Below are 27,402 nucleotides of genomic sequence, written 5' to 3' on the forward strand. Positions count from 1 at the left end.
CCAATGCTCCAGTCTGAAAAATACTTTATTAATAACTCATTTCACTTCTATGTATCCTTCTATTTGGGCCGAAACAGAGAGAATTCTCTTATGAGTGAGCTGTAAAACGGGGGCCCCCTCGTCATGCACCCCAAGAGAGGAGAGAGGGGCCGAGGGGAGAATCTATCTGCTTATGATTTTCTCTCTAATGAACGCATTCATGACGCACCATAAATCTGTTCTGTGGCCCTGAAGTCCAACCACATCGACCTTCTTGACCCCTTTGTTACCAAGGTCACTAGTGCTGACCTTTCAGCCCAGATGGTACCCCAGGTTTCGGGGAGGCTGTGGGGTCAGCCCTTATTTTTAATCTTGCTGCAAATGTTCAGAGCAAACTCCATCACACGCTCCCCCCCCACCCCCCATCCTGTCCCACAGACCCCCCCCCCACCCCCCATCCTGTCCCACAGACCCCCCTCCACCCCCCATCCTGTCCCACAGACCCCCCTCCACCCCCCATCCTGTCCCACAGACCCCCCACCTCCTTTCATCAGTTCCGGAAGTGAGGCCACGGTCCCCGTCCGATCGCTGGCGCGTTGGTACAACTCTGTGATTCAGAAACTGTCGTTTCCATGGAAATGGCAGCCATTGCGACCAACCCCCTCCCCCCCCCCGCCCCCCCGCAACCCCGTTTGTAAAGGTCTCAGTATCTGGCGATTTTAACGGTGCGGAGAAATGGAAGTGGGTTGAAGCGAGTGTGATGCCGGCAGTTTCCTTCAACCCAGGACGTCTGTGTGGGCAGAACGTACGATGGCCAGAGAGAGGAGTCATCCCAAGGATCCCAGCGTCTCCAGGGGCCACAAGCGGAGGAGATGAATGTGATATCCTCCCGGGCGGCTCTTCTGTGTTACCCAAAGAAAGAGACACAATAAATCCTTCGGACCGGTATCTCCGAGTACCTGGGTATTAATACTACGCATCCTCTATACGGCATGAGACAAATCCAACACATCGAGGGGACGCGCAACAGGGGTTCAATACCGGGAGCCGATGGGGGTCCGTGTCTCAAGCACCCAGAACACGCGTGTCTATCGATGCTCAGTCATGTAGAGGTTGTGTTATATGGGGTAATAGGAGGAGTTATAGGGAGAGGTTATATGGGGTAATAGGGGGAGTTATAGGGAGGGGGTATATGGGGTAATAGGAGGAGTTATAGGGAGCGGTTATATGGGGTAATAGGGGGAGTTATAGGGAGTGTTTATATGGGGTAATAGGAGGAGTTATAGAGAGCGGTTATATGGGGTAATAGGAGGAGTTATAGGGAGTGTTTATATGGGGTAATAGGAGGAGTTATAGGGAGCGGTTATATGGGGTAATAGGGGGAGTTATAGGGAGGGGGTATATGGGGTAATAGGAGGAGTTATAGGGAGTGTTTATATGGGGTAATAGGAGGAGTTATAGAGAGCGGTTATATGGGGTAATAGGAGGAGTTATAGGGAGCGGTTATATGGGGTAATAGGGGGAGTTATAGGGAGTGTTTATATGGGGTAATAGGAGGAGTTATAGGGAGCGGTTATATGGGGTAATAGGAGGAGTTATAGGGAGTGTTTATATGGGGTAATAGGAGGAGTTATAGGGAGCGGTTATATGGGGTAATAGGGGGAGTTATAGGGAGCGGTTATATGGGGTAATAGGGGGAGTTATAGGGAGAGGTTACATGGGGCAATAGGAGGAGATATAGGGAGCGGTTATATGGGGTAATAGGAGGAGATATAGAGAGCGGTTATATGGGGTAATAGGAGGAGTTATAGAGAGCGGTTATATGGGGTAATAGGAGGAGTTATAGGGAGAGGTTATATGGGGCAATAGGAGGAGATATAGGGAGCGGTTATATGGGGTAATAGGAGGAGATATAGAGAGCGGTTATATGGGGTAATAGGAGGAGTTATAGAGAGCGGTTATATGGGGCAATAGGAGGAGATATAGAGAGCGGTTATATGGGGTAATAGGAGGAGATATAGAGAGCGGTTATATGGGGTAATAGGAGGAGATATAGAGAGCGGTTATATGGGGTAATAGGAGGAGTTATAGGGAGAGGTTATATGGGGCAATAGGAGGAGATATAGGGAGCGGTTATATGGGGTAATAGGAGGAGATATAGAGAGCGGTTATATGGGGTAATAGGAGGAGATATAGAGAGCGGTTATATGGGGTAATAGGAGGAGATATAGAGAGCGGTTATATGGGGTAATAGGAGGAGTTATAGGGAGAGGTTATATGGGGCAATAGGAGGAGATATAGGGAGCGGTTATATGGGGCAATAGGAGGAGATATAGAGAGCGGTTATATGGGGTAATAGGAGGAGATATAGAGAGCTGTTATATGGGGTAATAGGAGGAGATATAGAGAGCGGTTATATGGGGTAATAGGAGGAGTTATAGGGAGAGGTTATATGGGGCAATAGGAGGAGATATAGGGAGCGGTTATATGTTGTAATAGGAGGAGATATAGGGAGTGGTTAAATGGGGTAATAGGAGGAGTTATAGAGAGCGGTTATATGGGGTAATAGGAGGAGTTATAGGGAGAGGTTATATGGGGGTATAGGAGGAGTTATAGGGAGAGGTTATATGGGGCAATAGGAGGAGATATAGGGAGCGGTTATATGGGGTAATAGGAGGAGATATAAGGAGCGGTTAAATGGGGTAATAGGAGGAGTTATAGAGAGCGGTTATATGGGGTAATAGGAGGAGTTATAGGGAGCGGTTATATGGGGTAATAGGAGGAGTTATAGGGAGGAGTTATATGGTGTAATAGGAGGAGTTATAGGGAGGGGTTATATGGGGCAATAGGAGGAGATATAGGGAGCGGTTATATGGGGTAATAGGAGGAGTTATAGGGAGCGGTTATATGGGGTAATAGGAGGAGATATAGGGAGGGGTTATATGGGGTAATAGGAGGAGATATAGGGAGCGGTTATATGGGGTAATAGGAGGAGTTATAGGGAGAGGTTATATGGGGTAATAGGAGGAGATATAGGGAGGGGTTATATGGGGTAATAGGAGGAGTTATATGGGGTAATAGGAGGAGTTATAGGGAGCGGTTATATGGGGTAGTAGGAGGAGTTATAGGGAGAGGTTATATGGGGTAATAGGAGGAGATATAGGGAGGGGTTATATGGGGTAATAGGAGGAGTTATAGGGAGAGGTTAAATGGGGTAATAGGAGGAGTTATAGAGAGCGGTTAAATGGGGTAATGGGAGGAGTTATAGGGAGCGGTTATATGGGGTAATAGGAGGAGTTATAGGGAGGAGTTATATGGGGTAATAGGAGGAGTTATATGAGGTAATAGGAGGAGTTATAGGGAGCGGTTATATGGGGTAATAGGAGGAGATATAGGCAGGGGTTATATGGGGTAATAGGAGGAGTTATTGGGAGTGGTTATATGGGGTAATAGGAGGAGTTATAGGGAGCGGTTATATGGGGTAATAGGAGGAGTTATAGGGGGTAATAGGAGTTATAGGGAGAGGTTATATGGGGTAATAGGAGGAGTTATAGGGAGCGGTTATATGGGGTAATAGGAGGAGTTATAGGGAGAGGTTAAATGGGGTAATAGGAGGAGTTATAGGGAGAGGTTATATGGGGTAATTCGAGGAGTTATAGCGAGGGGTTATATGGGGTAATAGGAGGAGTTATAGGGAGAGGTTATATGGGGGTAATAGGAGGAGTTATAGGGAGGGGTTATATGGGGTAATAGGAGGAGTTATAGGGAGGGGTTATATGGGGTAATAGGAGGAGTTATAGGGAGAGGTTATATGGGGGTATAGGAGGAGTTATAGGGAGAGGTTATATAGGGGTATAGGAGGAGTTATAGGGATAGGCTATACGGGGTAATAGGAGGAATCAGAGGAAGATTTAGTTCATGTATATATCATAATTGGATGTATCCGTTTCCCTGCATCTCCTCTTCGTGAGCATCAATAAAACGCTGAAGTCTGAGCTGATTAAACCCACATCTTCCAAGGAAATGTGCATATGTATCTCAGTATACTGTGTATGTATATATCTATATGTATCTCAGTATACTGTGTATGTATATATCTATATATCTGACTGTATATGTCTGTCTGTATGTGTATATGTCTGTATACTGTATATGTATCTCAGTATACTGTGTATGTATATATCTATATATCTGACTGTATGTCTGTCGGTATGTGTATATGTCTGTATACTGTATATGTCTGTGTGTATGTGTCTGTATATGTCTGTATACTGTATATGTATGTATGTGTCTGTGTGTGTATATATCTATATATCTGACTGAATATGTCTGTCTGTATGTGTATGTATATATGTCTGTATACTGTATATGTCTGTGTGTCTGTATGTGTCTGTCTGTGTGTATGTATACTGTGTGTGTGTGTGTGTGTGTGTGTGTGTGTGTGTGTGTGTGTGTGTGTGTGTGTGTGTGTGTGTGTGTGTGTGTGTGTGTATGTCTATCTGTGTATGTATGTGTCTGTGTGTATGTATACTGTATATTGTGTATGTGTTTGTGTGTATATATCTATATATCTGACTGTATATGTCTGTCTGTATGTGTATGTGTATATGTCTGTATACTGTATATGTATGTGTCTGTCTGTGTGTATGTCTATCTGTGTATGTGTGTATGTATACTGTATATTGTGTGTATGTCTATCTGTATATTGTGTGTGTATGTCTATCTGTGTATGTGTGTGTATGTATACTGTATATTGTGTGTGTATGTATCTGTGTATGTGTGTGTATGTATACTGTATATTGTGTGTGTGTGTATGTCTGTGTATATGTGTGTATGTATACTGTATAGTGTGTGTATATCTATCTGTGTGTGTGTGTGTGTGTGTATGTATGTATGTATACTGTATATTGTGTGTGTATGTCTATCTATGTATGTGTGTGTATGTATGCTGTATATTGTGTGTGTGTGTGTGTGTGTGTGTATGTCTATCTGTGTATGTATACTGTATATTGTGTGTGTATGTGTGTGTATGTGTGTGTGTATGTGTGTGTGTATGTCTATCTGTGTATGTATGTATACTGTATATTGTGTGTGTGTGTATGTGTGTGTATGTCTATCTGTGTATGTATACTGTATAGTGTGTGTATGTGTGTGTATGTGTGTGTATGTGTGCATGTCTGCTTGGTACACAGATCCCAGGGGTCTCGGTATTATGTCTGGCATCCGTTCTTTATACTGCGCTGCTTTTTGCTGCCGTTACGTTTTTGTTGCGCCCCACTTTGTTACCTTTGTTGAGACCCGTCACAGGTCGATGGTGTCGCTGCCGACGCTCAACGCGTCTATGGGTCCAAAAACGTCTATGAAGTCATCTCGCAGGAAGCTGCCGGACTGATCTGCCATATCCAAGGACTCCTGAGAGGGAGGGAGGAGAGCGCGATACACACCCTGCGACTGGCCGCCCTGGCTCAGCTCCAGCTTCTTCTCAAAGTTAAAGGATGAGGTGGCCGTGTGCTCAGGGCTGGAGCACAGCACCAAGGATGATCCATCCAGGGACACCTTATACAGGGAGCTGGCAGTGCTCTGATCTCCCCTCCATAACCGCGGGGAAGGGGAGGCTGTGGTGTCCTGCCTGCTGGTGTTGGGTGTAGGGTCTACCACTGGTGGACCTGTCTCAATCTCCATGCAGGAGGAAGTCCGGTAGAGCCCCCTGTCAGCCGCCTTCTCCTTGAAGACACATTCTTCTAGCTGTGTGGCGCTCTTGATAGTGAGAGACAAGCTGCTGGACAACGCGGTGCCATGGAAGAGGCTTTTGGGTATCAGAGACTCACTAAACAGAGCCTCGTCAATGCTGCGGCGTAGGTCGATAGGGGACGGAGGCCGGAAATCCACGGTGGAGTCGCTGTCAATTTGGACGCTGAGAAACGAGGGGGTCTTGGAACCATTATTGACGCTCAGCCCTTGCATCTCCAGGCTCTTGCTGCTGTGGTAGATCAGGCTTAGATCCTCCCCTAGACTCTGGTGCTTCTCCACCAGGGTGTACAGGGGGAAGAACTCTGAGTCACTCCTGATGATGGTGTCGCAGACCAACAGCTTCTCGTGCTGGGAGGAGGCCCACTGGGAGTTGGTTGGCAAGATGGGAGCCTTCATTGTGACGTGGCCAGGGGAGAGGTGGAATAACTTTGTCCAGCAGTTGGTCCTCCCCATATCATTGGAGCAAAATACAGGGTAGAAGCCCACCAGTGCAAGGGACAAGCAGATGCCCACCTCACTGAGGCTGACCCCTAATTGGAAGGCCCACCAAGGCCAAGGGCTGAAGAGAATGGAGCCGCCATAGCCCATGGCATGAAGCATCGCATACAGTTGGAGGCCAGCATTCAACAGTCCGAAAAAAGCAGAGACAAGAGCAGTTCTGGCTGCCCGGCTCCAGTCTTTGGAGTTGGCAAAAGGGTATCCACTTGTATATTCTGTGGGAGGAGCAGAGTTCTTGAGGTCGTAGATCTGAGTGTTTTGGGTACATGCTACACAACAGAAGATAAAGAAGAAGAGGGAAAGGACAGTGCCCAAGGCTACGTAGACACCACGGGACACAAGGAGAAGGAATGAGAACTTCTGCTGGAGATCCACCACCACCACAGCCCCTATGGAGACAAAGAAGTGGAGGAAGACCGCTGCCGCCAAGAGGCAGTTTCGCATGAAGCTGGGGGATGAGTGTTGCAGGCGGCTCCTGGAGGAGAGCAGCAGGAAGATGATACCAAAGCTAGACATCATGCAGGGGTAGGCCAAGTCGTGCAGGAGCAGGGCAGTGAAAGCCGGGAGTCGGTCTCGGTGGCCGTATGCATCGTAGAAGAGTACGAAAGCCCGGCTGCTGCCCGCAGCTATCAACAGCATGTGCAGGGCAGCAAAGAAGCAGCTGCCAGGTGGACATCGGAACACAAGGCCAAGGAGGGATAGGATGGACAGCAGGACCACTGACCCAAAGAGGCCAACAGAGCCGTATACCAGCGCATCCCAGGCTATGCCCCAGTCAGCCTCAGACGTATTCCAGTCGGAGTGCAGGGTGATGAAGAGAGGCGGAAAGGTCAGGAAGAGGTCGTCCAGGTACGGGCCCAGGTCACAGTCAATGGGGGTCGGTATTAATGTGAAGCCGCAGTTCTCAGAATTAGCGTGACCACAACTGGAGGAGGAAGAATCTTCTGCTGTGAAGGAGCCACGTGAACCGGCTTCTGAAATGATCAAACACAGTGTGTCAGCGAACGGTGCATCCGTCATACAATATCATTATAAACTCTTCTAGATGGACAAGCATTTACTCAGAACTTCCTACCACTAATGGGTTCCCCTCCTTCTCTATCCCAAGAATTTACTCAGAACTTCCTACCACTAATGGGCTCCCCTCCTCTATCCCAAGCATTTACTCAGAATGTCCTACCACTAATGGGTTCCCCTCCTTCTCTATCCCAAGCATTTACTCAGAACTTCCTACCACTAAAGGGTTCCCATCCTTCTCTATCCCAAGCACTTACTCAGAACTTGCTACCACTAATGAGCTGCCCTCCTTCTCTATCCCAAGCATTTACTCATAACTTCCTACCACTAATGGGTTCCCCTCCTTCTCTATCCTAAGCATTTACTCAGAACTTCCTACCACTAATGGGTTCCCCTCCTTCTCTATCCCAAGCATTTACTCAGAATTTCCTACCACTAATGGGTTCCCCTCCTTCTCTATCCCAAGCATTTACTCAGAACTTCCTACCATTAATGGGCTCCCCTCCTTCTCTATCCCAAGAATTTACTCAGAACTTCCTACCACTAATGGGCTCCCCTCCTTCTCTATCCCAAGCATTTACTCAGAATGTCCTACCACTAATGGGTTCCCCTCCTTCTCTATCCCAAGCATTTACTCAGAACTTCCTACCACTAAAGGGTTCCCATCCTTCTCTATCCCAAGCACTTACTCAGAACTTGCTACCACTAATGAGCTGCCCTCCTTCTCTATCCCAAGCATTTACTCATAACTTCCTACCACTAATGGGTTCCCCTCCTTCTCTATCCTAAGCATTTACTCAGAACTTCCTACCACTAATGGGTTCCCCTCCTTCTCTATCCCAAGCATTTACTCAGAACTTCCTACCACTAATGGGCTCCCCTCCTTCTCTATCCCAAGCATTTACTCAGAACTTCCTACCATTAATGGGCTCCCCTCCTTCTCTATCCCAAGAATTTACTCAGAACTTCCTACCACTAATGGGCTCCCCTCCTTCTCTATCCCAAGCATTTACTCAGAACTTCCTACCATTAATGGGCTCCCCTCCTTCTCTATCCCAAGCATTTACTCAGAACTTCCTACCACTAATGGGTTCCCCTCCTTCTCTATCCCAAGCATTTACTCAGAAATTCCTACCACTAATGGGCTCCCCTCCTTCTCTATCCCAAGCATTTACTCCGAACTTCCTACCACTAATGGGCTCCCCTCCTTCTCTATCCCAAGCATTTACTCAGAACTTCCTACCACTAATGGGTTCCCCTCCTTCTCTATCCCAAGACATTTACTCAGAACTTCCTACCACTAATGGGTTCCCCTCCTTCTCTATCCCAAGCATTTACTCAGAACTTCCTACCACTAATGTGTTCCCCTCCTTCTCTATCCCAAGCATTTACTCAGAACTTCCTACCACTAATGGGTTCCCCTCCTTCTCTATCCCAAGCATTTACTCAGAGCTTCCTACCACTAATGAGCTCCCCTCCTTCTCTATCCCAAGCATTTACTCAGAACTTCCTACCACTAATGAGCTCCCCTCCTTCTCTATCCCAAGCATTTACTCAGAACTTCCTACCACTAATGGGCTACCCTCCTTCTCTATCCCAAGCATTTACTCAGAACTTCCTACCACTAATGGGCTGCCCTCCTTCTCTATCCCAAGCATTTACTCAGAACTTCCTACCATTAATGAGCTCCCCTCCTTCTCTATCCCAAGAATTTACTCAGAACTTCCTACCACTAATGGGCTCCCCTCCTTCTCTATCCCAAGCATTTACTCAGAACTTCCTACCATTAATGGGCTCCCCTCCTTCTCTATCCCAAGCATTTACTCAGAACTTCCTACCACTAATGGGTTCCCCTCCTTCTCTATCCCAAGCATTTATTCAGAGCTTCCTACCACTAATGAGCTCCCCTCCTTCTCTATCCCAAGCATTTACTAAGAACTTCCTACCACTAATGGGTTCCCCTCCTTCTCTATCCCAAGCATTTACTCAGAACTTCCTACCACTAATGGGTTCCCCTCCTTCTCTATCCCAAGCATTTACTCAGAGCTTCCTACCACTAATGAGCGCCCCTCCTTCTCTATCCCAAGCATTTACTCAGAACTTCCTACCACTAATTGGCTCCCCTCCTCTATAACAAGCATTTATTCAGAACTTCCTACCACTGATGGGTTCCCCTCCTTCTCTATCCCAAGCATTTACTCAGAACTTCCTACCACTAATGGGCTCCCCTCCTTCCCTATCCCAAGCATTTACTCAGAACTTCCTACCACTAATGGGTGCCCTCCTTCTCTATCCCAAGAATTTACTCAGAACTTCCTACCACTAATGGGCTCCCCTCCTTCTCTATCCCAAGCATTTACTCAGAACTTCCTACCATTAATGGGCTCCCCTCCTTCTCTATCCCAAGCATTTACTCAGAACTTCCTACCACTAATGGGTCCCCCTCCTTCTCTATCCCAAGCATTTACTCAGAGCTTCCTATCACTAATGGGTTCCCCTCCTCTATCCGAAGCATTCACTCCGAACTTCCTACCACTAATGGGTTCCCCTCCTTCTCTATCCCAAGCATTTACTCAGAACTTCCTGCCACTAATGGGTTCCCCTCCTTCTCTATCCCAAGCATTTACTCAGAACTTCCTACCACTAATGGGCTCCCCTCCTTCTCTATCCCAAGCATTTACTCAGAACTACCTACCACTAATGGGCTCCCCTCCTTCTCTATCCCAAGCATTTACTCAGAACTTCCTACCACTAATGGGTTCCCCTCCTTCTCTATCCCAAGACATTTACTCAGAACTTCCTACCACTAATGGGTTCCCCTCCTTCTCTATCCCAAGCATTTACTCAGAACTTCCTACCACTAATGGGATCCCCTCCTTCTCTATCCCAAGCATTTACTCAGAGCTTCCTACCACTAATGAGCTCCCCTCCTTCTCTATCCCAAGCATTTACTCAGAACTTTCTACCACTAATGAGCTCCCCTCCTTCTCTATCCCAAGCATTTACTCAGAACTTCCTACCACTAATGGGCTACCCTCCTTCTCTATCCCAAGCATTTACTCAGAACTTCCTACCACTAATGGGTTTCCCTCCTTCTCTATCCCAAGCATTTACTCAGAACTTCCTACCACTAATGGGTCCCCCTCCTTCTCTATCCCAAGCATTTACTCAGAGCTTCCTATCACTAATGGGTTCCCCTCCTCTATCCGAAGCATTCACTCAGAACTTCCTACCACTAATGGGTTCCCCTCCTTCTCTATCCCAAGCATTTACTCAGAACTTCCTGACACTAATGGGTTCCCCTCCTTCTCTATCCCAAGCATTTACTCAGAACTTCCTACCACTAATGGGCTCCCCTCCTTCTCTATCCCAAGCATTTACTCAGAACTACCTACCACTAATGGGCTCCCCTCCTTCTCTATCCCAAGCATTTACTCAGAACTTCCTACCACTAATGGGTTCCCCTCCTTCTCTATCCCAAGACATTTACTCAGAACTTCCTACCACTAATGGGTTCCCCTCCTTCTCTATCCCAAGCATTTACTCAGAACTTCCTACCACTAATGGGATCCCCTCCTTCTCTATCCCAAGCATTTACTCAGAGCTTCCTACCACTAATGAGCTCCCCTCCTTCTCTATCCCAAGCATTTACTCAGAACTTTCTACCACTAATGAGCTCCCCTCCTTCTCTATCCCAAGCATTTACTCAGAACTTCCTACCACTAATGGGCTACCCTCCTTCTCTATCCCAAGCATTTACTCAGAACTTCCTACCACTAATGGGCTGCCCTCCTTCTCTATCCCAAGCATTTACTCAGAACTTCCTACCATTAATGAGCTCCCCTCCTTCTCTATCCCAAGAATTTACTCAGAACTTCCTACCACTAATGGTTTCCCCTCCTTCTCTATCCCAAGCATTTAATCAGAACTTCCTACCACTAATGGGTTCCCCTCCTTCTCTATCCCAAGCATTTACTCAGAACTTCCTACCACTAATGGGTCCCCCTCCTTCTCTATCCCAAGCATTTACTCAGAGCTTCCTACCACTAATGAGCTCCCCTCCTTCTCTATCCCAAGCATTTACTCAGAACTTCCTACCACTAATGAGCTCCCCTCCTTCTCTATCCCAAGCATTTACTCAGAACTTCCTACCACTAATGGGCTACCCTCCTTCTCTATCCCAAGCATTTACTCAGAACTTCCTACCACTAATGGGCTGCCCTCCTTCTCTATCCCAAGCATTTACTCAGAACTTCCTACCATTAATGAGCTCCCCTCCTTCTCTATCCCAAGCATTTACTCAGAACTTCCTACCACTAATGGGCTCCCCTCCTTCTCTATCCCAAGCATTTACTCAGAACTTCCTACCATTAATGGGCTCCCCTCCTTCTCTATCCCAAGCATTTACTCAGAAGTTCCTACCACTAATGGGTTCCCCTCCTTCTCTATCCCAAGCATTTACTCAGAGCTTCCTACCACTAATGAGCTCCCCTCCTTCTCTATCCCAAGCATTTACTCAGAACTTCCTACCACTAATGGGTTCCCCTCCTTCTCTATCCCAAGCATTTACTCAGAACTTCCTACCACTAATGGGTTCCCCTCCTTCTCTATCCCAAGCATTTACTCAGAGCTTCCTACCACTAATGAGCGCCCCTCCTTCTCTATCCCAAGCATTTACTCAGAACTTCCTACCACTAATGGGCTCCCCTCCTCTATCCCAAGCATTTACTCAGAACTTCCTACCACTAATGGGTTCCCCTCCTTCTCTATCCCAAGCATTTACTCAGAACTTCCTACCACTAATGGGCTCCCCTCCTTCCCTATCCCAAGCATTTACTCAGAACTTCCTACCACTAATGGGTGCCCTCCTTCTCTATACCAAGAATTTACTCAGAACTTCCTACCACTAATGGGCTCCCCTCCTTCTCTATCCCAAGCATTTACTCAGAACTTCCTACCATTAATGGGCTCCCCTCCTTCTCTATCCCAAGCATTTACTCAGAACTTCCTACCACTAATGGGTTCCCCTCCTTCTCTATCCCAAGCATTTACTCAGAGCTTCCTATCACTAATGGGTTCCCCTCCTCTATCCGAAGCATTCACTCAGAACTTCCTACCACTAATGGGTTCCCCTCCTTCTCTATCCCAAGCATTTACTCAGAACTTCCTGCCACTAATGGGTTCCCCTCCTTCTCTATCCCAAGCATTTACTCAGAACTTCCTACCACTAATGGGCTCCCCTCCTTCTCTATCCCAAGCATTTACTCAGAACTTCCTACCACTAATGGGCTCCCCTCCTTCTCTATCCCAAGCATTTACTCAGAGCTTCCTACCACTAATGAGCTCCCCTCCTTCTCTATCCCAAGCATTTACTCAGAACTTCCTATCACTAATGAGCTCCCCTCCTTCTCTATCCCAAGCATTTACTCAGAACTTCCTACCACTAATGGGCTACCCTCCTTCTCTATCCCAAGCATTTACTCAGAACTTCCTACCACTAATGGGCTGCCCTCCTTCTCTATCCCAAGCATTTACTCAGAACTTCCTACCATTAATGAGCTCCCCTCCTTCTCTATCCCAAGAATTTACTCAGAACTTCCTACCACTAATGGTTTCCCCTCCATCTCTATCCCAAGCATTTACTCAGAACTTCCTACCATTAATGGGCTCCCCTCCTTCTCTATCCCAAGCATTTACTCAGAACTTCCTACCACTAATGGGTTACCCTCCTTCTCTATCCCAAGCATTTACTCAGAGCTTCCTACCACTAATGAGCTCCCCTCCTTCTCTATCCCAAGCATTTACTCAGAACTTCCTACCACTAATGGGTTCCCCTCCTTCTCTATCCCAAGCATTTACTCAGAACTTCCTACCACTAATGGGTTCCCCTCCTTCTCTATCCCAAGCATTTACTCAGAACTTCCTACCACTAATGGGTTCCCCTCCTTCTCTATCCCAAGCATTTACTCAGAGCTTCCTACCACTAATGAGCGCCCCTCCTCTATCCCAAGCATTTACTCAGAACTTCCTACCACTGATGGGTTCCCCTCCTTCTCTATCCCAAGCATTTACTCAGAACTTCCTACCACTAATGGGTTCCCCTCCTTCCCTATCCCAAGCATTTACTCAGAACTTCCTACCACGAATGGTTTCCCCTCCTCTATCCCAAGCATTTACTCAGAACTTCCTACCACTAATGGTTTCCCCTCCTCTATCCCAAGCATTTACTCAGAACTTCCTACCATTAATGGGCTCCCCTCCTTCTCTATCCCAAGCATTTACTCAGAGCTTCCTACCACTAATGAGCTCCCCTCCTTCTCTATCCCAAGCATTTAGTCAGAACTTCCTACCACTAATGGGTTCCCCTCCTTCTCTATCCCAAGCATTTACTCAGAGCTTCCTACCACTAATGGGTTCCCCTCCTCTATCCGAAGCATTCACTCAGAACTTACTACCACTAATGGGTTCCCCTCCTTCTCTATCCCAAGCATTTACTCAGAACCTCCTACCACTAATGGGTTCCCCTCCTTCTCTATCCCAAGCATTTACTCAGAACTTGCTACCACTAATGGGCTGCCCTCCTTCTCTATCCCAAGCATTTACTCAGAACTTCCTACCACTAATGGGTTCCCCTCCTTCTCTATCCCAAGCATTTACTCAGAAGTTCCTACCACTAATGGGTTCCCCTCCTTCTCTATCCCAAGCATTTACTCAGAACTTCCTGCCACTAATGGGTTCCCCTCCTTCTCTATCCCAAGCATTTACTCAGAACTTCCTACCACTAATGGGCTACCCTCCTTCTCTATCCCAAGCATTTACTCAGAACTTCCTACTACTAATGGGCTGCCCTCCTTCTCTATCCCAAGCATTTACTCAGAACTTCCTACCATTAATGAGCTCCCCTCCTTCTCTATCCCAAGAATTTACTCAGAACTTCCTACCACTAATGGGCTCCCCTCCTTCTCTATCCCAAGCATTTACTCAGAACTTCCTACCATTAATGGGCTCCCCTCCTTCTCTATCCCAAGCATTTACTCAGAACTTCCTACCACTAATGGGTTCCCCTCCTTCTCTATCCCAAGCATTTACTCAGAGCTTCCTACCACTAATGAGCTCCCCTCATTCTCTATCCCAAGCATTTACTCAGAACTTCCTACCACTAATGGGTTCCCCTCCTTCTCTATCCCAAGCATTTACTCAGAACTTCCTACCACTAATGGGTTCCCCTCCTTCTCTATCCCAAGCATTTACTCAGAACTTCCTACCACTAATGAGCTCCCCTCCTTCTCTATCCCAAGCATTTACTCAGAACTTCCTACCACTAATGGGCTCCCCTCCTCTATCCCAAGCATTTACTCAGAACTTCCTACCACTAATGGGTGCCCTCCTTCTCTATCCCAAGAATTTACTCAGAACTTCCTACCACTAATGGGCTCCCCTCCTTCTCTATCCCAAGCATTTACTCAGAACTTCCTACCATTAATGGGCTCCCCTCCTTCTCTATCCCAAGCATTTACTCAGAACTTCCTACCACTAATGGGTTCCCCTCCTTCTCTATCCCAAGCATTTACTCAGAGCTTCCTACCACTAATGGGTTCCCCTCCTCTATCCGAAGCATTCACTCAGAACTTCCTACCACTAATGGGTTCCCCTCCTTCTCTATCCCAAGCATTTACTCAGAACCTCCTACCACTAATGGGTTCCCCTCCTTCTCTATCCCAAGCATTTACTCAGAACTTCCTGCCACTAATGGGTTCCCCTCCTTCTCTATCCCAAGCATTTACTCAGAACTTGCTACCACTAATGGGTTCCCCTCCTTCTCTATCCCAAGACATTTACTCAGAACTTCCTACCACTAATGGGTTCCCCTCCTTCTCTATCCCAAGCATTTACTCAGAACTTCCTACCACTAATGGGCTGCCCTCCTTCTCTATCCCAAGCATTTACTCAGAACTTTCTACCACTGATGGGTTCCCCTCCTTCCCTATCCCAAGCATTTACTCAGAACTTCCTACCACTGATGGGCTCCCCTCCTTCTCTATCCCAAGACATTTACTCAGAACTTGCTACCACTAATGGGTTCCCCTCCTTCTCTATCCCAAGCATTTACTCAGAACTTCCTACCACTAATGGGTTCCCCTTGTGACGATCGAGAGGATTTGGCCCGGGATTAAAGGGGTTACACCCCAATTGGCCACCCTCTACCCTCACCTGGGAAGCAAGGGGTTAACTGGACTGAGGTCCAGTAATGTGTTTTTACCTCGCTTCAATATCCAAATGCTTATACCCCTGTGTAACTGTATTGTGTTTTCCATCTGTTTGCACCCACACATACACTAGGGTTGCTGCGGGAGGGAAAGGGTTAATGTTAAAACAGTGATTCTAGCCCTTTGTTTAAATTACCCTCAAAGATGCCTGCCTACTAAATGCAAATGGTCAGGAGAGCCACCAAATGATTAAGAAACAGCCCTGATCAAAGGCCCAGCCTGGCTTCCTGTTTGCAGGAAGCTAGAGTGGGTTGTGAGCGTTATAACTCACACTTACAAACGCCTCTGATTCAGGAGGTCGGGGGCATTGGGTGTGAAATCTAAAACCAGGTGACCAATATCCACTACCCAGGGGTCCCTGCTTCAAAGGATTTTTTGATGGGGGCCGGGGGTGCGGCTACCCAAGGAGAAAATCAGAACGGGTGACCTTATTAAATATAAGAATATTATGAGATGTCCTCGGCAGAACATGCTAAACATTACATATGTGTATTCGTGGGGCCGAGCCCCAACTTATGATTCTAAACACTTGATATCTAACAAATATTAAGAGCCAGATATTAATATCTCTCTTAATTTTAGTATTACACGGTAATATTTAGTCTCATTGGGAGCGTCATGTGTGATGGAATGTATTAATATGTCTCGCGTGCCAGTAAGTATCACTGAACTGAAGTTATGAAGTTATTTACAGTGTATATGGGATTTTGAATCTGTTGTGAAAACTGCAAACTCCCTCTGTTATGGTAATGAGCAAGCAGAACATCTTGCTAGAATTTACATAGCCTGGTGATCAAAGGCTAAATTGCCTAATTGTTTATGTTGGAGGCAGGAACCAGGAACTGTTTGGTTTTTAAGTGTGATACTTCGCAAGTCCAAAATCAGCTTCAAAGAGCTTCAAAGACTTTTGCTAGCCTTTTCGGCATCTAGGGTTAAGAGATGAGTTTGACATGGTATTTAAGTCAGAGTCACCCCTTACTCAAATGTCTTCATGTCTGCATGTCTTCATGTCTGCATGTCTTCATGCCTGTGTCTTCATGCATGAGTCTTCATGCATGAGTCTTCATGCATGAGTCTTCATTCATGGGCTGCATGTATTGCTGTGATGCCAACTGAATTATGGAAGAAATGGCCGATCCTGTATCCTGATGGCTTTCTTGTCCTAATCTTTAAGTAAGTGTCTATATTTTGCCTGTTATTTGTATATTTTGTGTGTTCACCTTTATCAAGGAATAAATTATATTTTATCATATCTAAGTCTCTTTTCTGATACAAAGTGGAGTTCTCTTAACCCTGAAGTATTTATTATAGGAACATGAACAGAAGTGAAAGGGGAGGAAACGTTTTGGGGGTGTATAAAAATAAGGAATAGGTAAGAAACAAATGTCTCTCACAGGGAGAGCAGCGGGGAGAACCTTTAGCAGAAGCAGCACTCTCTAAGGCTGCGGCCACGCTAGCGCTGAGCACGCAGTGCTTGCTGAGGTTCCTTCCCTCAATATGAATTCTGCCGTCCCCGCTCACGTGGTGCGCGCTCGTGCGCAGGCACGTAAGGTCTCCCAAGCTTGGTGCTTGGGGAGACACTTCGGTTTGATTTTTGAGCACAGAGCAGGGTCACTCACATAGTTACATAGTTACATAGTTACATAGTTACATAGTTACATAGTAGATGAGGTTGGAAAAAGACGTACGTCCATCAAGTTCAACCTATGCTAAATTTAGACGACAGATACTTTATCCTATATCTATACTTACATATTGATCCAGAGGAAGGCAAACAAAAAACCCCAGAGCCATATCATCCAATGATATCTCATAAGGGGAAAATTAATTCCTTCCTGACTCCAAGAATTGGCAATCGGATTAATCCCTGGATCAACATCCTTCCCATGTATACTTATTTGGTATATCCCTGTGACATATCTGTGTGGACCACGCACAGGTCTGTGTGACGTGACATAGCTGTGTGGCTCACGCACAGGTCTGTGTGACGTGACATAGCTGTGTGGCTCACGCACAGGTCTGTGTGACGTGACATAGCTGTGTGGATGACGCACAGGTCTGTGTGACGTGACATAGCTGTGTGGATGACGCACAGGTCTGTGTGACGTGACACATAGCTGTGTGGATCACGCACAGGTCTGTGTGACGTGACATAGCTGTGTGGATGACGCACAGGTCTGTGTGACGTGACACATAGCTGTGTGGCTCACGCACAGGTATGTGTGACGTGACATATCTGTGTGGATCACACACAGGTCTGTGTGACGTGACATAGCTGTGTGGATGACGCACAGGTCTGTGTGACGTGACATATCTGTGTGGATGACGCACATGTCTGTGTGACGTGACATAGCTGTGTGGATGACGCACAGGTCTGTGTGACATGTCATAGCTGTGTGGCTCACGCACATGTCTGTGTGACGTGACATAGCTGTGTGGCTCACGCACAGGTCTGTGTGACGTGACATAGCTGTGTGGCTCCCGCGCAGGTCTGTGTGACGTGTCATATCTGTGTGGATGACGCACAGGTCTGTGTGACGTGACATAGCTGTGTGGATGACGCACAGGTCTGTGTGACGTGTCATAGCTGTGTGGCTCACGCACATGTCTGTGTGATGTGACATAGCTGTGTGGCTCACGCACAGGTCTGTGTAACGTGACATAGCTGTGTGGCTCCCGCGCAGGTCTGTGTGACGTGACATATCTGTGTGGCTCACGCACAGGTCTGTGTGACGTGACATATCTGTGTGGATCACGCACAGGTCTGTGTGACGTGACATAGCTGTGTGGCTCACGCAAAGGTCTGTGTGACGTGTCATATCTGTGTGGCTCACGCGCAGGTCTGTGTGACGTGTCATATCTGTGTGGATCACGCGCAGGTCTGTGTGACGTGACATATCTGTGTGGATCACGCACAGGTCTGTGTGACGTGACATAGCTGTGTGGATGACGCACAGGTCTGTGTGACGTGACATATCTGTGTGGCTCACGCACAGGTCTGTGTGACGTGACATATCTGTGTGGATGACGCACAGGTCTGTGTGACGTGACATAGCTGTGTGGCTCACGCACAGGTCTGTGTGACGTAACATATCTGTGTGGATCACGCACAGGTCTGTGTGACGTGACATATCTGTGTGGCTCACGCACAGGTCTGTGTGACGTGACATATCTGTGTGGATGAGGCACAGGTCTGTGTGACGTGACATAGCTGTGTAGCTCACGCACAGGTCAGTGTGACGTGACATATCTGTGTGGATGATGCACAGGTCTGTGTGACGTGTCATATCTGTGTGGATGACGCACAGGTCTGTGTGACGTGACATAGCTGTGTGGCTCACGCACAGGTCTGTGTGACGTGACATATCTGTGTGGCTCACGCACAGGTCTGTGTGACGTGACATATCTGTGTGGCTCACGCACAGGTCTGTGTGACGTGACATATCTGTGTGGATCACGCACAGGTCTGTGTGTGACGTGACATAGCTGTGTGGCTCACGCACAGGTCTGTGTGACGTGACATAGCTGTGTGGATCACGCACAGGTCGGCAGAGGAGATACAGCATGCCGACTCTACGTCACCTTGTGAACTTCTCTTTATCTTCAGTTCCTCAAGTAGTACACATGAAATGATCCGGTGTGAAGGACAGTGCTACCATGTAACTATGCCGGCAGTGGGGCTGCAGCTCACTGACTAACAAACCGTGGGATGAAAACCCCTATTTTCCAGAAACAGCTTTTCTTTTGCAGCAAGAAGGGAGCATGTGCCATTGGCGTGTGTCACGTTGCCCTTACCCGCTCCTATCATTCATATCTTTCTAACCCTCTCTCTTGGCTGTTACTGCTCAGATTCGATGTCTCACTTCTAGTCTTACCGGAGGTGACCACGTTTCCTTCTTCCACAGATGGCGATCTGGATGTTCTGTCGCTGGCCCGAGCCGTCAGCTGCCCATCTGGTTCTGTAGGAACCTGCTGATGGAAATCTCCAGGAGTGATCTCAGATATACCCAGTGGGGATCCTCCAGTGGCTAACCTTTTATCCAGGTTACCCACTGCTGTGGGCGTCACAAGATTAACCAACACAATGGATTTTACTGTAGGTTTTGGGGTGTCATGTGCAGGCCATGCTGGTGAGGCCCAAACAGACGGGAGAGGTTCAATGGAAACTAAATCAGTGGGGACGGAGGAGACACCCTCCTCTTTGGAGACAGGGTAAGAGTGAGCTGTATCCCAGCCAAGGGCTGTCTCCTCAAGAGGCACCAGGGTGACGTGGGCACCAGTAGAATATGGAGATGAGAATGGAGAAGGGACCTCATGCCATCTAGGAGATGGCAGCTGAGGACTTGTCACCAGAGGCTCCATTGGAGGTCCGCCAGATGCAATTTCTGTCCACAGTCGGTTTGTTGGTGTAGGGATGTAAGTGGAAGGTGACCGATCAGAGCCATCACCTGCCCTTGTATTGTCTTGTAACATCATATTTAACTGCAGCTGTTCTGAATCCAAAGTATGCACCTCATCAGTTGGGCCAGATAATCCCAGCCAGCCTTTATTGCTTCCGGCATAAGATGGTGCCTGATTATTATGAAGCCACACAGGTGCCAACATTGGGAGATCCTCCGGCAATGGCACCGCAAGGTCTTCTTCTGTCCCCGGGAGCTTTGTGGTCAGCTCCACCATCTGGGAGCTACGGTGCAAGGATACCAGGATGAGGAGCTGGATAAGGGTCCAGCTTGCTGAGCCCATGATCTGTCTTCTTAGGCCACTAGCCACCATGCAAGAGAATGTCACCGCGGGCCGAGTCCTCTCTGCCAACAACTAAAACAAGACAAAGATATATATTTTACAGCAGTAAGATATAGCAAGTCAATTATGTCTTTCGGTCACTGGAAGACGGGGTAAACTCAAAGGGCTGAAGGTCCCTTCCACCCATCCCTCTGCATTGGGAGGTACAGGCTGGATTGGCATTAGGGAGCTTCTGTCATCTTCTCTTTCAAACACAGATACCCATCAAGCTCTAAGGAACCCCAACAATTGCCACATAATATATATATATATATATATATATATATATATATATATATATATATATATATATATATATATATATATGTATATAAGTGTCAATTAGCATGCTACTGGGTGGGGCTAAATGTATACAACAAAAAACAAAGAAGCCCAAAGCTACATCCAAATGACAAAAATATACAGTAAAATAACTACCGTATATATCTCTTTATTCAAGAGATATATATATAGGTATCTTACTGTATATTTGGTCATATTGGATGTAGCGTTGGGCTTCTTTGTTTTTGGTTGTCTTCTCTTTGAGACAGGAATGACTTCATACCCAACATGTTATTCTATGCCCAGGTGGCCATGGCGTGAAGCCGAGAGCCAGACCAAGGAATTATGTGCAGGAGTTTACGGAGAGGGGCAGACTAAAGGGGGCCCGGTGGACCTTTCCTGAAGTTACATTTCTGCTTCCATGAGTGTCAGTATTCCTGCACAGAAGGTGGTACAGAACATTGTTGGAATAGCTTCCCAATATAGGAGCTAAAAGCAAATACACTAAAACAACCTGTGAGACAGATGCACAAGGTGCATTCTTGGTGGTGATACATTTTAATGGACCAGGAAGAGAGCACCTGATATATGTGACAGTGTGTACAGAGGTTCCTAGACCCCACAGAGGTTCCTAGACCCCACAGGTGTACTCTTTCTCACCTATCACAGAACATATGAAGACGAAACTTTGAGATATCTCCCACCTACAGTATGAAGAATCTGTAAACCTTTGACCGCGGCCGAAGGAGAAAGTCGGGGGTAATGTCACTGTCTTAGGACGGAAGTGCTCAACTCCAGTCTTCAAGAACCCCCCCCCCCTCTTCCCAACCGATCGTTTTAAGGATAACCCTGCTTCAGCACAGGTGGCTCAGTCTACGACTGCACCACCTGTGCTGAAGCTGGGATATCCTCTAAACCTGACTTGTTGGGGGTTAGGGGTGTCTTGAGGGCTGGAGTTGAGCACCCCTGGATTAGAAGCAGGGGAACCCAATTTAAATCCCACGGTCAGCTGCTTGTGACCTTGGGCAAATCACATTATCTCCCTGTGCCTCAGGCCCCAATATTAGATTGTAAGCTCTATGGGGTGATAGTTTCCCCATCGGCACTATTGCAGTGTAATGAATTGTGCCTCCTACATTCTTATTTATTTATTTATAAAATGTGTTACCAGGAAGTAATACAGTGAGAGTTACCTCTCGTTTTCACGTATGTCCTGGGCACAGAGTTATGATGATAAATAATACACGGTTACAAATAGTTACATAAGTGAACATTATATACATTATATACAAGACATTGCATGCACAGTTAGAGATAATATATATTATAGGCGTATATAACAGTTACAGACCAGATTAAAATGTGAGACAGCGTTAGTTTTGAAAGAACTTAGACTGGTGGTGGCTGTGAGAGTCTCCGGTAGGTTGTTCCAGTTTTGGGGTGCACGGTAAGAGGAGGAGGAACGGCCGGATACTTTGCTGAACCTTGGGACCATGAACAGTCTGAACATTCTTTGTACCATGAACAGCACACATTGCTTGTACAGTGCTGAATATTCTGTCAGCGCTGTATAAGAAAATATCTGATTATTTCCATGTCTCCGTGAAGGTTGCACTCTGATAGATGTGTGAGCTGCCGTACCCATGCCCTACATGGCAAAGTGGCCTTTTATTCCCAAAGTCTTGTACAATTCTATCTCCAGTGCACTCGTGCAGCCACCCCTTGGGTGGAATCCTGAAGATCTGGTCTGCCTGGCTGCCTCTAGAAGGGATAAGGGAACAGTGGGGTTTTACTAATACTCCATTAAATGTGGACAACTGAGCTTGGACTGGAACATGGTCGTGTTTTGAAAAGAAAGATGATAAATAGCTAGAATGGGCAGAGTAGGGGGCTCCGGGCGTCCTTATCTGCTCTTACAGTCTTTGTATTTAGTAACAGAGGAGGGAGAGGGAGGACGGGTATGATACCTTTTATTGCACCAAAAAGTAGTGTATATGTTACACGGCTCCCCTCCCTTCTTAACATGCTTTGTATTCCAGGTGCAATCAGTCACTCCGGGGGACCGAGGGACATTCCGGTCTTATCTCATGGAAGAAAGAGCCACGGACCAGGTCACTATATTTCTAGGGGGCAGGGACATGTCTGACCATAATCTCATTTCCTTAGAGAGAGAGACTACTATGCTTTGGCAATGCCAATACATAGTTACATAAGTCGCCAGTTTATTCTTATTTCCCAAATGCATAACCTTACATTTATCTGTATTATACCTCATCTGCCATTTACCTGCCGAATAAAGCGGATTTGATTTGACAACCGGTAGAGAAACAGAGAGGAAGGGAGAGAGACAGAGAGGAAGGGAGAGAGACAGAGAAGAAGGGAGAGAGACAGAGAGGAAGGGAGAGAGACAGAGAAGAAGGGAGAGAGACAGAGAAGAAGAGAGAGAGACAGAGAGGAAGGGAGAGAGACAGAGAGGAAGGGAGAGAGTCAGAGAGGAAGGGAGAGATACAGAAAGGAAGGGAGAGAGACAGAGAAGAAGGGAGAGAGACAGAGAGGAAGGGAGAGATACAGAGAGGAAGGGAGAGATACAGAGAGGAAGGGAGAGAGTCAGAGAGGAAGGGAGAGATACAGAGAGGAAGGGAGAGATACAGAGACAGAGAGGAAGGGAGAGATACAGAGAGGAAGGGAGAGATACAGAGAGGAAGGGAGAGATACAGAGAGGAAGGGAGAGATACAGAGAGGAAGGGAGAGATACAGAGAGGAAGTCAGAGATACAGAGAGGAAGTCAGAGAGGAAGGGAGAGATACAGAGAGGAAGGGAGAGATACAGAGAGGAATGGAGAGATACAGAGAGGAAGGGAGAGAGTCAGAGAGGAAGGGAGAGATACAGAGAGGAAGGGAGAGATACAGAGAGGAAGGGAGAGATACAGAGAGGAAGGGAGAGATACAGAAAGGAAGGGAGAGATACAGAGAGGAAGGGAGTCAGAGAGGAAGGGAGAGATACAGAGAGGAAGGGAGAGATACAGAGAGGAAGGGAGAGATACAGAGAGGAAGGGAGAGAGTCAGAGAGGAAGGGAGAGAGTCAGAGAGGAAGGGAGAGATACAGAGAGGAAGGGAGAGATACAGAGAGGAAGGGAGAGATACAGAGAGGAAGGGAGAGATACAAAGAGGAAGGGAGAGATACAGAGAGGAAGGGAGAGATACAGAGAGGAAGGGAGAGATACAGAGAGGAAGGGAGAGATACAGAGAGGAAGGGAGAGATACAGAGAGGAAGGGAGAGATACAAAGAGGAAGGGAGAGATACAGAGAGGAAGGGAGAGATACAGAGAGGAAGGGAGAGATACAGAGAGGAAGGGAGAGATACAGAAAGGAAGGGAGAGAGTCAGAGAGAAAGGGAGAGATACAGAAAGGAAGGGAGAGAGTCAGAGAGGAAGGGAGAGATACAGAAAGGAAGGGAGAGAGTCAGAGAGGAAGGGAGAGATACAGAAAGGGAGGGAGAGATACAGGGAGGGAGAGAGTCAGAGAGGAAGGGAGAGATACAGAAAGGAAGGGAGAGATACAGAGAGGAAGGGAGAGATACAGAGAGGAAGGGAGAGAGTCAGAGAGGAAGGGAGAGAGTCAGAGAGGAAAGGAGAGATACAGAGAGGAAGGGAGAGAGTCAGAGAGGAAGGGAGAGAGTCAGAGAGGAAGGGAGAGATACAGAGAGGAAGGGAGAGATACAGAGAGGAAGGGAGAGATACAGAGAGGAAGGGAGAGATACAAAGAGGAAGGGAGAGATACAGAGAGGAAGGGAGAGATACAGAGAGGAAGGGAGAGATACAGAGAGGAAGGGAGAGATACAGAGAGGAAGGGAGAGATACAGAGAGGAAGGGAGAGATACAGAAAGGAAGGGAGAGAGTCAGAGAGAAAGGGAGAGATACAGAAAGGAAGGGAGAGAGTCAGAGAGGAAGGGAGAGATACAGAAAGGAAGGGAGAGAGTCAGAGAGGAAGGGAGAGATACAGAAAGGGAGGGAGAGATACAGGGAGGGAGAGAGTCAGAGAGGAAGGGAGAGATACAGAAAGGAAGGGAGAGATACAGAGAGGAAGGGAGAGATACAGAGAGGAAGGGAGAGAGTCAGAGAGGAAGGGAGAGATACAGAGAGGAAGGGAGAGATACAGAGAGGAAGGGAGAGATACAGAGAGGAAGGGAGAGATACAGAGAGGAAGGGAGAGATACAGAGAGGAAGGGAGAGATACAGAGAGGAAGGGAGAGATACAGAGAGGAAGGGAGAGATACAGAGAGGAAGGGAGAGATACAGAGAGGAAGGGAGAGATACAGAAAGGAAGGGAGAGAGTCAGAGAGGAAGGGAGAGATACAGAAAGGAAGGGAGAGAGTCAGAGAGGAAGGGAGAGATACAGAAAGGGAGGGAGAGATACAGAGAGGGAGGGAGAGAGTCAGAGAGGAAGGGAGAGATACAGAAAGGAGGGGAGAGATACAGAGAGGAAGGGAGAGATACAGAGAGGAAGGGAGAGATACAGAGAGGAAGGGAGAGAGTCAGAGAGGAAGGGAGAGATACAGAGAGGAAGGGAGAGATACAGAGAGGAAGGGAGAGATACAGAGAGGAAGGGAGAGATACAGAGAGGAAGGGAGAGATACAGAGAGGAAGGGAGAGATACAGAGAGGAAGGGAGAGATACAGAGAGGAAGGGAGAGATACAGAGAGGAAGGGAGAGAGTCAGAGAGGAAGGGAGAGATACAGAGAGAAAGGGAGAGATACAGAGAGGAAGGGAGAGATACAGAGAGGAAGGGAGAGATACAGAGAGGAAGGGAGAGATACAGAAAGGAAGGGAGAGATACAGAGAGGAAGGGAGAGATACAGAAAGGAAGGGAGAGATACAGAGAGGGAGGGAGAGAGTCAGAGAGGAAGGGAGCGATACAGAGAGGAAGGGAGCGATACAGAGAGGAAGGGAGAGATACAGAGAGGAAGGGAGAGAGTCAGAGAGGAAGGGAGAGATACAGAGAGGAAGGGAGAGAGTCAGAGAGGAAGGGAGAGATACAGAGAGGAAGGGAGAGATACAGAGAGGAAGGGAGAGATACAGAAAGGAAGGGAGAGATACAGAAAGGAAGGGAGAGGTACAGAGAGGAAGGGAAAGATGTCAGAGAGGAAGGGAGAGATACAGAGAGGAAAGGAGAGAGTCAGAGAGGAAGGGAGAGATACAGAGAGGAAGGGAGAGATACAGAGAGGAAGGGAGAGATACAGAGAGGAAGGGAGAGAGTCAGAGAGGAAGGGAGAGATACAGAGAGGAAGGGAGAGATACAGAGAGGAAGGGAGAGATACAGAGAGGAAGGGAGAGATACAGAGAGGAAGGGAGAGATACAGAAAGGAAGGGAGAGATACAGAGAGGAAGGGATAGATACAGAAAGGAAGGGAGAGATACAGAGAGGGAGGGAGAGAGTCAGAGAGGAAGGGAGCGATACAGAGAGGAAGGGAGAGATACAGAGAGGAAGGGAGAGAGTCAGAGAGGAAGGGAGAGAGACAGAGAGGAAGGGAGAGAGACAGAGAGGAAGGGAGAGAGACAGAGAGGAAGGGAGAGAGACAGAGAGGAAGGGAGAGAGACAGAGAGGAAGGGAGAGAGACAGAGAGGAAGGGAGAGATACAGAGAGGAAGGGAGAGATACAGAGAGGAAGGGAGAGATACAGAGAGGAAGGGAGAGATACAGAGAGGAAGGGAGAGAGTCAGAGAGGAAGGGAGAGAGTCAGAGAGGAAGGGAGAGATGCAGAGAGGAAGTCAGAGATACAGAGAGGAAGTCAGAGAGGAAGGGAGAGATACAGAGAGGGAGGGAGAGAGTCAGAGAGGAAGGGAGCGATACAGAGAGGAAGGGAGAGATACAGAGAGGAAGGGAGAGAGTCCAGAGAGGAAGGGAGAGAGACAGAGAGGAAGGGAGAGAGACAGAGAGGAAGGGAGAGAGACAGAGAGGAAGGGAGAGAGACAGAGAGGAAGGGAGAGAGACAGAGAGGAAGGGAGAGAGACAGAGAGGAAGGGAGAGATACAGAGAGGAAGGGAGAGATACAGAGAGGAAGGGAGAGATACAGAGAGGAAGGGAGAGATACAGAGAGGAAGGGAGAGAGTCAGAGAGGAAGGGAGAGAGTCAGAGAGGAAGGGAGAGATGCAGAGAGGAAGTCAGAGATACAGAGAGGAAGTCAGAGAGGAAGGGAGAGATACAGAGAGGAAGGGAGAGATACAGAGAGGAAGGGAGAGAGTCAGAGAGGAAGGGAGAGATACAGAGAGGAAGGGAGAGATACAGAGAGGAAGGGAGAGCGACAGAGAGGAAGGGAGAGATACAGAGAGGAAGGGAGAGATACAGAGAGGAAGGAGAGAGACAGAGAGGAAGGGAGAGAGACAGAGAGGAAGGGAGAGAGACAGAGAGGAAGGGAGAGAGACAGAGAGGAAGGGAGAGAGACAGAGAGGAAGGGAGAGATACAGAGAGGAAGGGAGAGATACAGAAAGGAAGGGAGAGATACAGAGAGGAAGGGAGAGAGACAGAGAGGAAGGGAGAGAGACAGAGAGAAAGGGAGAGATAGGGAGGAAGGGAGAGAGACAGAGAGAAAGGGAGAGATAGGGAGGAAGGGAGAGATACAGAGAGGAAGGGAGAGAGATACAGAGAGAAAGGGAGAGATACAGAGAGGAAGGGAGAGATACAGAGAGGAAGGGAGAGATACACACAGGCAGATATACACGTACCCAGACACACAGAGGCAGATATGCACGCGCACACACACACACACAGGCAGATATACACGTACCCAGACACACAGAAGCATATATACACGCAAACACACACAGGCAA

The 27,402-nt window shown here is 47.5% G+C and overlaps 1 protein-coding gene across 2 annotated transcripts in view; it reads right to left on the reverse strand.

The window, feature by feature from the left end:
* Window positions 1-671: 671 nt before the first annotated feature.
* Window positions 672-27,402, reverse strand: part of PRRT4 (proline rich transmembrane protein 4) — a 30,469-nt gene continuing 3,738 nt past the window's right edge. The window contains exons 2-5 of one of the 2 annotated variants that reach the window (XM_075599264.1): window positions 21,928-22,337; window positions 19,388-20,327; window positions 5,266-7,202; window positions 672-881 (exon numbers count right to left, since the gene is read on the reverse strand). In XM_075599264.1, the coding sequence (XP_075455379.1) occupies window positions 5,281-7,202; window positions 19,388-20,327; window positions 21,928-22,221 (3,156 nt within the window). In that variant the 5' untranslated portion in view covers window positions 22,222-22,337 and the 3' untranslated portion in view covers window positions 672-881; window positions 5,266-5,280. The remainder of the gene's footprint in view (window positions 882-5,265; window positions 7,203-19,387; window positions 20,328-21,927; window positions 22,338-27,402) is intronic. The other variant, XM_075599266.1, reaches the window with a different exon arrangement.

This window comes from Ascaphus truei, chromosome 5 (assembly GCF_040206685.1).
Source record: "Ascaphus truei isolate aAscTru1 chromosome 5, aAscTru1.hap1, whole genome shotgun sequence".
In the NCBI taxonomy this organism is placed as follows: Eukaryota; Metazoa; Chordata; class Amphibia; order Anura; family Ascaphidae; genus Ascaphus; species Ascaphus truei.